This window comes from Clupea harengus, chromosome 21, assembly GCF_900700415.2.
Source record: "Clupea harengus chromosome 21, Ch_v2.0.2, whole genome shotgun sequence".
In the NCBI taxonomy this organism is placed as follows: Eukaryota; Metazoa; Chordata; class Actinopteri; order Clupeiformes; family Clupeidae; genus Clupea; species Clupea harengus.
The window spans coordinates 4,476,916-4,489,851 of record NC_045172.1 but is presented as its reverse complement, the minus strand read 5'-3'; the positions used below and the strand labels follow the sequence as shown (position 1 = coordinate 4,489,851).

The 12,936-nt window shown below is 42.4% G+C and overlaps 1 protein-coding gene across 1 annotated transcript in view; it reads right to left on the bottom strand.

Annotated features, from left to right (window-relative positions):
* The window catches only part of calcrlb (calcitonin receptor-like b), a 20,709-nt gene extending 8,504 nt beyond the window's left edge, over positions 1-12,205 (bottom strand). The window contains exons 1-7 of the mRNA XM_031558652.2: positions 12,122-12,205; positions 3,538-3,634; positions 3,053-3,176; positions 1,529-1,648; positions 827-939; positions 217-308; positions 1-18 (exon numbers count right to left, since the gene is read on the bottom strand). The exon at positions 1-18 is cut by the window's left edge and continues 109 nt beyond it. Of these exons, the coding sequence (XP_031414512.1) occupies positions 1-18; positions 217-308; positions 827-939; positions 1,529-1,648; positions 3,053-3,176; positions 3,538-3,588 (518 nt within the window). The 5' untranslated portion in view covers positions 3,589-3,634; positions 12,122-12,205. The remainder of the gene's footprint in view (positions 19-216; positions 309-826; positions 940-1,528; positions 1,649-3,052; positions 3,177-3,537; positions 3,635-12,121) is intronic.
* Between the last annotated feature and the right edge of the window lie 731 nt (positions 12,206-12,936).

Below are 12,936 nucleotides of genomic sequence, written 5' to 3'. Positions count from 1 at the left end.
CTTTGGCAACTTAAGCTCCTATTAGAAAATGGAAAAGGACAAAAAAAAATGATTGATCGTTTTATGATATGTGCTGAATAAGATCACTGTAGCTGAACAAAAGCTTTCAACACTATAGTGCACGGTTCCATATAACTGTGCATGTCACGGTATATGTTGATAAACTTGTGGAAATATGGCCATGTGATATTCATTAGGTTTGCCTGAGAGACTTACTTGAAGTGGAAAAATATTCCCAGAGCTATAAACAAGGATATCAGTGACAGCCCATGGCCAATGAGGACCAAGTAGTACTGATTTAGTAATGACTGGAAAAAAAGAACATAGAGGAGCCATTAGCTTCAATAGACAACATATAGAAAAGATCAGTTTATTCCCTGTTTATCAAGCTGGTGCTGTATGACAACACAATGATTAAATCTTAACAGCTGTTATAGCTTAGGTACTAGTCCATGATAAATCATTATAATTGAGTAAATGTGGAAAACAAATAATGTACTAATGTACAAAATAGAACACAAATATGAATCCCAATGCTACGGATTTGAACCACTTCCTAGAGCAATGCATTGTTTTTCAGTCTTTGCACGGGGCGTTTCCCTTCATCCATGGTTATGAGACCATCCATCCATAGTGGTGTTACTGTGTGCGTTTCCAATAGTCAATGGTGGAAATGATGGAGTGATGTAAGTGATCTATTACAAGCATTATCAATCCTGCCCCTGGAGCCCCCCCTGACCTGCATGTCTTCTATATATCCACTCTGCTCCACTTATAAGAAAAAAAACACCCTGTGAAATCTCTTATCTTTTACTGTGATGCTTACTTTCCGCGTGGCGTGGGTGTGGGCATGACAGCGGGTGAAGTTGGTCCAAGTTCTGTTACTTGAGGGATGCTGGAACCACTCCCCCTTATCTGTGCAGATCTTAGTTGCCACCTCTATGTTTGAAGGCGAAACAAACACAAGGCAGACATGGTTAAACTCTCCAACAGGGAAAGTATGCTTCAACCGACTACGGCCATTTATGAGAACTCATTAAAACACACGGCATCTGCACAACCTTGAGGTGGAGTTTGGTTACCTGTTAAGATGAAAACGGACTGACTGACATTTTTAGAGTTTTGAGATGAAGATGGCATTAAGGTAATGTACAGAGTATCATGGTTTATGTATACATCCACAGTGACTAGCAGCTCCACATCTCTTAACTGTTAAATGGTGATTAGTCAGGTTGACTGTATGCTTTAGATGGGTCTTTTTTCAGGACATCCCAAGGCTTCTCTTACCTGTCACAGCACCTTGCATCAACCTGCATCAAGACCCTTGCTACATTTACATGGCAATTACAATGTGCCCATTTAGTAGACACATTTCTTCAAAGCAACTAGCAATATTGTACAGATACATATTTTATCAATATGAGTGCTCCCTGGGCATCAAAACCATGACCCTGGTATTGTTAGCATCTTGTTCTACCAGTTGAGCTACAGTCACCACTATCTATGTATGTGTGTGGGGGTGACTAACCTAGCGGGTCAAAGTCCCCGTAGTAGTCTGGACAGTGTTGCTCCGAGGTCAGCCCTGCCTCCACGCTGTCCCAGCAGAGCCATCCGTCCCACGTGCTCGTACACATGGAGTCCCCTGACTCTGGAGAACATTACAGAGAAAAAAAAAAGCATGAAAATCCAACGCCAGAATAGGGCTGATGCACTCTGAAGCACAGCTGGCCCGGGTCTGACCTGAATCTGGGCTCTGGATGTGAAGGAATAACACTATCCGTCTTGTATTTCTTTCAAAAGATTCAGTTGAAACTTATTCTGTAAGAAATCTGCACTGATGCTGATTAGTTCAGACAAAGGTAAGGTGTCTCTCTATCCCCAGACTGATGATACAAATGAGGACCTTGGGTGTTAAAGTTAGTACCTCCCTGTCGTCTGTGGCTAAAACAAATTACTCTTTCATTTGGAGAAAAAAAAGAAGATACTAATAGATAGAGACACCAGCCAGCATTAGTCCCAGCCCGAACATCATTCATCAAAATTAACTCTGCCTGTGAAGGTATTAGTATCCTGTTGAGTAGTGGAGGAGAGAGGGGTGGAGAGAGGGGTTTAGGTGGGATAGGGAGGAGGATTGAGGGGTGGCTGGGTTAAACATTCAAAATCTAATCATCAACCTTTTTGTAAATGTCGTTGGTCTTGCAATCTGCACAGGGCAAGATGTTAAAATTCTTATGCTATTTATTGGGGACTTAGGGGTTAGATGAAGTTCCCAGGTTTGGGTTAAGACAGACTGCATTCCAACTGCTCCTTGACTTGACTGCTTGATTTGTGTCAATGCCACTGGTAAATATAGGGCTTTAATCACTACACCGACCTCCCCGATGAGAAAGGAAAGACGAGCAAAACAGGTGAGTGAGGGGAGGGGAGCAAGCCTGTGTCGTGTGTCGTGAGACATCTTCAAAAGGCCAGTTTGGGCTCATCTCATTCATACCCACACAACCTTCTCCCCCACAGTGTAGCAGAGAGGGTGTATGAGAATGTGTAAATCATGACAAAATCCATGTACACAGAAGGCTCAACAGTGATGTGTATATATTTAGGATGCACTAAAGAAAAATGTTTTTAAATCTAGACTAGGGTGTTTGCTTCTCAAATGGAGACAGGAAGATTATTCGACAGGAGGGGGGCTAAATGGCAGAAGACTCCTATTGTGCTTTTTGATACTCTAGGAATTACAAGATGATCTGCACTCTGGGAACAAAGGGGTCTAGGTGGGGACAATAGGGCAGTAGGGGACAATTCATTCATTGAGGTAGTTTGGAACAAGGCCATTGAGAGCTTTGTGTGTTAGAAGGAGTACTTTGAAATCAATTCTATTTTTGACAGGGAGCCAGTGCAGAGAGGCAAGTAGAGGTGAGAGAGTGCGAGCAGCAGCATTCTGTATTAGTTGGAGGCTCTTTACTGAGTTTTTCCTACATCTGGAAAGGAGAGCATAGCAGTAGTCTAATCATAAAGTTATAAAGTAATAAATGCATGGATTACAGATTCCTACCTCTCCTGTTGAGAAGCGTGTCCTTGGTGATTTTCTGAAAGCACTTGAACTGAGCAGTGACAATCTGATTTCTTTCTGTGCCTATGTCTGTCTTATTCTCCTCTTCGTTGGCCACAACAAACACCTGTAGTCAGGAACCAAGCTTTGTCAGTCATTAGTATTATTACTTACCTAATCATCAGTACGGCAACAACTACTTCTGTTTCCATAGATAGCAAATGCCATACTATTTACACAGCCATGCAATGCAGTCATAAACATATATAAACTCCTAGTCTAAGGAAATAAAGTGTTACATAACAAACTGAAGTCTACAGGAAGGTTCTGTGACCCAGACTGGAGAAAAAGACAAATAAACAATCCTTGAACATAGCCATCACCACTGTTTTAGCTAAATAAAAAAGGCTCTGCACAGATTGTACTAACATGACATCGCAGACACTGCCAAAGACATTTAATTAAAATAAATGTGCACATAATTGTACCTTGGGGGCCATAGACAGTAAAGGAAGTAGGACCATCCAACAGCAATCCATCTTGGTTTGGCTGTTATGCAAGCGCTGGGCTAAAACACAGTCAGACCTGAGAAGCAAGAGGAAACCTGAAGAATGAAGCTAAATGTTTCAGACGTTTACACCACTGTCTTCATAAATCAACACTCCCTCATCCCTAAAGTAAGAAATGGTCGATAACTATCTGCATAATACACACAATATATTGACATTGACTCAGTTGAGTGCCTTAAGTTCAATTATGTAGAATCAAGTAAGGTGCAATAACATAGCCAGTATTGTACAGGGACAGCTAAATTATGACATGATAGAGCTACTCAACAGAGTTGGAAGAAACAACTTGTAGAAGGCTTTTACATTTTATTTTTTGGGGTGTACTTCGGGACCTGTGTGAGAGATGGTGAGAAGAACTGCTACCCGGGGAGTACCACCCCATAGACAAAATAAGAAGGAAAAGAGTGTTTCTCTTTAGCAGACAGGAAACACCCAGTCAATTTTGTAACGCATTACTTCGACCCTGCTTTATAAGACTAACATAACCATGTCACGGCATTGTCATAAATAGTTATACCAATCAGTGTCCAGTGATGTAACAGTCATGACTGCATGATACTATGACAGCTTAATGACATGTGACATTAAGCTGTTATGGCATATAAAATTTCAAATCTGCCATGACATTACCGTTAATGGCACTGACATTGACATCGTCAAATCATTGGACATCAGCTGTAATGATGTGCATGACATCTGCTATAACATGTTTATAACATGTTTATGCCAGGGTTCAAGAGTGAAGTGATAAATTCCTCCCACCGAGTGTGCTTTCATCTCATTTGCAGGTCACTGGACTCAATGGCCTTTTTTTTCTACACATCTTCTGCTCAAGCTGTGCTGAATACCCGCACACATTCCTCCACGCAAGACTGTTGTTTTAATAAGCAAGCACTCGCCCCGAGCCTCCCCATTGCCCAGGTTATGTGATCGCTTCAGTGTTTGTTGATCGCACTGGACCAGAGCGAGGAAACTCTTCATGTCCTGATACAAACAGTTGGGGACATATGACCCTGTGGCCTGGTGTTCCCACCAGCAACGTGGTAAGCAACAGAGCACCGCGGGCCAGCGGCCGTGGAGGGCGGCCAACAACGCATGTCATGATAACCCAATCTGTCAGGGGACGGACAGACGCGGAGACTGCAAGAGAGCCCGGACAAGTCGGCACAACACCAGAACTGAGAGGCAAGAGGTCTGTTTGTTTAGTTTTTACTCCAATCACTCCGATCTGAGAGGGCTTCAGATGTTCTGAGACTTCCTCACAGGGGGAGTCACCAGGAACCAGCCAGGTTTGCGAAAGGGCCTCGGATGTTTGAAGGGTTTGATTTGTTTGGCTGATTTGGTGATATTTTATTCTTTCTGATTTGGGTTTGTTGGTTTAGTCAACCCCCCCCAAAAAAAAATTCTTATTATGGGTATTGTGGTGAGGAGGTGGGTGGGTGGGTTTGGGTGGGGGGGGGGATGTCTTAGAGTATGAGGTTACAAAAATGTCCACAAGGCACAAACACAAACACATCACTCCATGTTCCTTACTTTCCCTTTTCCCGAGGTCTCCTGTCGCAACAGCTGTTTCTGATTCCATCGCCACGGCAACCTGACACACACCTTCACGCACTTTGTGACATCACTCCAGCTTATTACCCACGGACGGTGCTTACTGTCACTATGTGCAGGCGCCGACGGATGAAGTCTGACAAGTGAAGAGGGCGGGGTTCTGCAGTGTGCTCGTGACAGAAATAAATAAGAAATCCGCTGGTCGTTACCCAGCGCCCATGGCTCTAGTAATTAGACATTTGGAGCTGTCAGTGTGGTGAACTTGACTGCGTTGAGGAGCTGAGCGGGAAACGGGCCCTAGTCGCTGCCTGCTGATGATTTAACATGCTTTCTCCTGCCCAAGAACTGTTATTTTCAATGCCCACATAATGATGAGCATGCTACAAAGCACATGACGCAGGGCCCATCCAAAAACACAAAGTACTCAATTACTATGATTTGCTCCATAGCTTTTTAGAGCTAAGATCCACCAGATGGACTACAACCCAATTTACATAGTTCTAACTACAGCCCCATTGCTTGAGGTGAAATCATTAGCGTGAGTTTCACACTGCTCAGGTGTTCCTCTAGGGCTCAATCTCCTTCTGAACCACAAAGGCTCCTTCAAGAATATGTCTGTCATCACACTGCAAGAGCCAGATCATATTTCGATGTAAATCTTAACAGACCATCTTAATATTGATATCTTAAAATCTGTGTGTATTGGTATGACACCAATAGGCCAGTGCCCCCTTAGGATAAACCCATCCCATGCCAACACCAACCTTATTCAAACCTACCAGTCAATCTTAACACTAATATCTTAAGTTGAAGAACATTTATTAATAGGTTAAAAACTTATATTAACTGTAATCTAACTCAAAAAAGAAATAGTTTTAAAAGTAATTCAGTTGTTTTTGAGTGCCAATATTTTTGAGCAGTTGAAATAGATTCCTATGATCCTTTACAAAGATGCTTTTCATATCAAAGAAGCAGAGCCTTTCCAGTATAATCACCTTGTAGTTGTGAGATGGCAGCATTGCCAAATACAAACAAATATGAGATCTTGCTCAGTGTATTACTGTTTATCAACATGTCTATTCTCACGGACGTGAGTGCATTTTTTAAACTGAAAAAGAAACGCTGTGCTGATTTAACACAGTTTGTTCAAATGGCATCACTGCTCACATTACAATAAAGTTATTTTAAAGCAGAATGTACTTTTTTTCCGCATATACATAAAAGAGCCATTAAAGCCTTTATATTTAAGAGTAGAGTTAGGTTGATAAGCTCCTGGTTCCAGTCCCAGCACCATGGGCAGGCATATGGAAGAGATATACAGTATATTCAAAATGACCAATCTAGCAGCAGTAAGCTAAACCATGCATTTCTGTGGTCCTTTTCGTCTCCAAAATACTGGAAAACTTTGTTATAACGCTATAACATTGTTATTTCTTTGGGGATGATGCTCCCGGAACCCCCTAACTGTTTTCAAATTAGAATATATGAGTTTCAAGCGTGAGCATGTTACGAAGCAGACATTATCTGCAAATGTGGAGTTTGGTTGCTATACCCTACATATCCAAATGCCCACCTCAAGACAACATCCTTGTAACACCGTCACCACTGTCGATTCTTATTTTGAAATAGCGTGATCATATAAGGTAACACCAGGTGGCAGACCTTCAGGGCCTGGCTACGAAGACAAACAGTTTTCAAAGTGCTGAAAAAAATAAGACATTCATAAATAATATTTAAGTGTAGGCGATAGTGTAGTCTACCTACACCTATGCCTAATGTCCAAGCAAAGACATCACAGTATCTGACCGACAATGCTGCTTCCTTGTTCCAATGTTTTTATTCTCTGTAAGTATGGTAAATCAAGTTGTGTGCATGTATGGCAGAACAGCTTTTTACCCTGATAAGGTCTTTAGGTCATTTTAAGAGCATGGTCAGGGTAACAGTTATGGAGGGGTGAATTGGCAAAAATTAAGGGAGCTATTTGACTGCTTGCATGAGTTCCTGTGCGCTCAATGTGACACTGATTAACTAGTCTAGAAGCATTGATTAGCCACCTAAAGAGGTCAAACGGTTGTGTTTCTGTCTTCCCTGCAGATATCAGTTGTTCAATACACTGTTCTCTGCTACTTTGTACACATAGAAGGTAGTTTTACTGAGCAAAGGTAAGCTGTAAGAAATGCTAGATATGTTTGTCTTTATTGCCTACCTAAACAATAAATACTTGACCTGCTTGTACCTAAAACAAATAATTATTCATGTTTAAAATGATTGAGTTAGTAAATTAAATGATTTCAAGTAATCAGTTTCCTCAAATACTTGTCTGGGTTTAGATTGTTGTGCAAGAAAACAATTCTATAAGGGCCCTATACTTCCTACTCTTCTGCCCTATACTAGAGTTTGAGTATACACACATGTATATTTCTTTTGGGTGCCGCCCGTGAAAATATTTTCTGCGGGGAAACACACGCGTGCGACTCCAAGTTGGGCCTAAGTGTCTGTGACATCTGTGTGGCCTTGCTGTCGCTTCCCTTTTAAATCAAGAGCTTTTGGCATGGCCAGCGGCGGAGGACGAGCCACTATGTGATTCCTTTGTTTCAGGCCTTGAAACATTTCCTGTCTCTCTCCTCGCAAACCACATGACTGCAGCCATATGCAAGCAGTTTCCACTGGGTATTGTCTCCTACAGCTGAAACTGAACAGGCTTCCAAGAAGTCGAGACGACAGACAATGAGCAAACAGAGGATGTTACCCAAAAATGTTTTTTTGTCTAGGCCCTTTAAAGAGCATATTTGCATATCAGGAATGCCAGAAATATCCACACCAAAGAATGGAATTCTGGGCAGACCTGGTCTAGTCGTCACTCGAGTAGATCCGCTGTCCTAATAAGTCCCTGTGGGGGATGTGGTTTTGGTGCACTTTCAATGAGTGTAACTCATACACAGAAGGACCTGACATCAGGGCACACATCCAAACTGCATAATTTTTTGGAGCATCTCAGTTAAGTGAGAGCTTCCCGAGGGTCTGTTTGGCGGTTTAGATTGTGGTGTGGAAATCTAGGCTATAGACAAGGAGAATCCCTCACCAGAAGCGGTAAGAGGTTTTCAAAATGTGATTATGTCAGAAAATGCCTTCCAACAACTTTCCACAATGCTCTGTGCTCATCCACTGAGATGAAACAATGTTCTCCTAGACCATGACAATACTCCAACACAAATATATACTGGCAGTAAGCAGGTTAAGAAGATGTTATTACCACATATACTGTCTCTCAACCTGTGACCTTAAAAAGTGCATTTCAGGAACTTCTCCATCAATCACCATTCCCCGGCTAAGTGCTGTCACTGACAAGTGTCACGAGTGTAAAGATTAGCAACCTTGTGAAGAACGCAATGTCCATAATAATACCTGAAGGCTAAAATAACCTATGCCTCCTATCAGACCTGCATAGGAGTCTAATGATGGCTTTAATAATAAAATCACCTTTAAAACGAAGCACAGACAGATCTTTAGTTAAATGAAGAGGGAATAATTCTCACAGCAGGCAGGCAGAATACCTGTGTAAGCACAAACCCTAAAGCTTTATAAATCATATCCTTAAGGCTCTCTTGGCAGCCCAGCAAAAGATCCTTCTGACACACAGATAGTCCACTCACTGTTGGGGGGGATTTGCAATTACTACCTGAATTTCCAGCCAGCTCTCTTCATAATCTTAATGCATCTTCTAATATGGCCTATCCATGCATTAGGCCATGGCCACAGATTTCATTGACTCAATTGCGGAGGCTATTTTGGGCGCACATTAAAACTAATTGGCATTTGTACAGGATGGGATTAATGGCGTAAACGTGAGCGTATGCTCATGCTAGACAACAACACCAGGGTTAACTGCTATCAGCACCAAGGTCGTGGGATCAACACCCAGAAAGCACATTTACTGATGGGAATAGATGTGTACTATACAGTAAATCCCTTTGAATAAAAGCCTTAGGGGTATTACTACATGACTGTAAAGCTCCTTGAGACTATGTCAATGCCAATGGTGCTATATACATGAATACAACTGGATTGAATGGAATGGAATGAAGACGAGGGAGACGAGAGAGGAGGAGACACCACTGACGTGTCAGGATGGGGCCAGTCATGTGGCCCCAAGAGCATAAGAGTGGCCCCTTAGGTCCCCAACATCCACGTATGCCAGAACGTAACATACAAAACTCAGAGAGGGAGGGAAGATTTAATCCACAGATGGGAGGCCACCTCTGGAATGCAGCTCTTATGTAAACACGCTCAATGGCTTTCCGATATGCAAATGAACAGGAGGAGCATTAAAGGCATAGTCCTTGATTATAATCCACTTGACTTTTCGTCAAATTTAGTGAAATTCTCCTCAAATTCGTCTAGCTGTCCGTCCTTCCGGCTGTGTTTACTCCATACAAATGTTGGTGTTCGTGCACAGTCCTGGCCCTGTAAATGAGAACAACTATGTGGGACCGAGCCACACTCTATTCCAGCCAATCAAAGCATTTCATTTGATTGACCCTTCAGGCTTAAACATCAACAACCTTTCACCAGAATCGAGGACTCTGCCTTTAGTTCTATGGTACATGACCTCCATTCCCTTCTATGGCATGGGACATCAAACCCGCCTGTGGAGCAGATTAAGACCTCCGTGTGAGAGGGTCGGATGTTCTCATTGAGACACAGGCATAGAAGCAGGGCAAGAGCAGTGTCTGCTGGGGGGAGTGCTGGGAAAAAGTACTCTGCCCTACGTGGAACAACAGAGGGGCGAAACCTGATAACTCCTTGGCCTTCCTGTGGAGTCTTAGACAAGAGGATAGAGATGGAGCAATGTCACATACACAAACACAGTTACACATACGCACATACATACACTCCAACACACATTCTCTTTCTCTCTCTCTCTCTCTCTCTCTCACACACACACACACTCACACACACACACACACACACACACACACACACACACACACACTCACACACACACACACACACACACACACACACACACACACACACACACACACACACACACACACACACACACACACACACACACACACACACTTTCTCTCTCCTGCCCTCACTGGAGCCATGCATAGCCCAGTAAATCAGGAAGCTGGTGTCAGCCCCTGAAAGTTTGTTTAACTCATGTCCACTTAGGAAACACCCAGGGATGTCAGACCATTCTGTGTCTCTTTTTTCCACTCCCACTGTTGGGCACACTTTCTCTGACACACAGATTTGTCTTAAAGGTGAGGAGCACCTAAAGACTGTCAGCACACTAATCAACCATATTCAACCAGCACTCAACATGCTTCATCAGTCTTTGATCTGTGGTTCTTCTTCAAATGTGAGAATTTCTTATGCATGTGTGAGAATAATGTATTGACAGTAGTTGAATCTTCAAACCACTCCAACAACATAATGCCCAGTGCAATTAACAACCAACCTTTCATTCAGTACATTAACTATATTATACAACTGTACAACAGGATACCACCACAAGGACTATTGTTTTTATTCAGCCACGTTAGCCCAGTTTTTCTTAAGGAACTGTGTTGTAGTTTACTTAAGTGCATGAGGACACCGCTCAAGAAAATCCCATCCCAGCAGTGAGGGCTGGTTCAGATTTAAAATGACTGCATCAGATCTGTTTGTGAACCTCCAACGCGAAGCTGCGCCAGGCGGGAGACCTGCTATCAAACACATGAAGCCAAGCGTGGAGCCCTGACAGAGATCCAGCGGGGACGGCGCGAAGCGGGTCAAGCGAGTCTGAGAAAAGACAGTGGCGGGGACGTGGAGCTGTTTCCCCCGGTCTCAAACAGAGTCAGCCGGACCGTTTTTTTATGCTAAGCATTAAGCGGAGTCATGCCAATCCCTTTCACTATGGGGAACCATAAAGGTTGTTTATGGTTTTGTGGAAACATTGCATAATTGGTCTGCTCCAGCGCTGCCGAGCTTTCAACAGTGGTGATTCCAGCGTCCATTAAGAGGTGTCACGCAATAGGGAACAAATGACATTAACACTTCTCAAAAAAAAAATCAAAGTTAATTTTTCTCTTTCTCACACTTTCCCTCCACGCAGGGCGTTAGAGTGCTTTGCGTTACATTTTTAATGGCCATCACTTCTGGAAGCCGTGTTTTTTGCATCAAGGACAATAATTATTTCTCAAAAACTTGGCTGTACCCTTAACAAACTTTCCTTTAAACAAACACGAACCTCTAAGCAAAACCAAGAAATCAACAGCGAATTTCATATGTTTAGAGGCAGAGACACAGATGTCTTGGTAAGCATGGTCATGGTCACGGTCAGCTGAGGAACAGCAGGGTGCTCCTACCTAGATCATTCGCCAGCTTCAGATTTAACATTGAATTTTAAAACTATACAGAGAAACACACAGGTAGCGTACATAGATGTACAGGTTAAAATAGTCTTAATTACGTTGACTATTCATTGTATAAAAGAAGCAAAGAGTAGCCTAGTTAAAGTGTAGCTAAACTCCGATGGGAAAGACAAATTGTGATGACTGTCAGTACAGTAATATGATCAAATGTAAAAAATCAGCTTCCAAACAAGCATATAACTATTTTAGTAGATCAACCTACCTGTCCTATAGTGGAACTTTCCTGAAACTAGGTTATCATTTCTTAGTGGAAAGCTCCATTCAAAAGCAATAATACTTTGATATTATCCCAAATGTGTGGGGATTTTGTTCTGGAACTGAAAGTACAAATGCTGGCGATCTCTAAGCTCATAGCTGAAAGTGTCTCACATCCTATTCGTTATATTTTGGGATCTACCCAATATTTTGACCAGCAGAATACTAAGTCGATAACTCGCACATGTTTTCTGAATGGCAGCGACAGAATACACCATTAAACATTTTAAGAAGTTACATTTGAGGATAAAACAATATTGCTTCCTCACCTTGATTCCAATACGACGTCTGTAAGTGGGCAATCCACTACTGTCTATGGCAGGCGTGCTGGTCTGGAGCCGATGTAGCTTGTAAGAGATCCACCACAGTGGCTTCCTGTTACATCACTAAAATCAACGCTCTCTCTCTCTCTCTCTCTCTCTCTCTCTCTCTCTCTGTGTTCCTCCTTGAACACAACTTTCTCACCTGTTTCCGAGAGCATCATTAATTAAAACGCATCAGACTTTACAAGGAAGTAGGTATCCAAGGTCTCTTGACATCATTTTATATTATTTTTCTTACAATATACAGTGGCACAAGTGGGATAATTTTTCCAACTACATAAACAAATTACACACTTACACAACTGCAGGACAACTTGCCGGAGCTAATGTCTAATGGAAGCCTCTTCAAAGCGATCGCGACTTTTTTTCTCTCAGGAGGCTGTATCCTGAGAGAAAACTCTTTATAGAACTTTATTAAGAATAGCGACTTTAAAGTGGTTGTGATGCTCTGTCTTTCACACACACACACACACAAACACACGGCATTGGTATTTATGGCTGTAGCGCACTCTTGTGTTCACTGACCAAACTAAAGTGAAAACACTATGGCGGGCATCTTCAGGCGTCAACTTGACTACTTTATCTTGACTTCACCTTCACTCTGAGCTTGTTATTCATCTAGAAAACTGTGATACTTCTAAAAGCAAACAATTCCCGCTCGAAATTCACTCCTAATACCTTGAACTGTAAAAAGCCCATTTCATGATTGCAGCTGAAATTGCTTTTGGTTCGTGTGCGTGTTGTCATTGGATTGGAAGTCA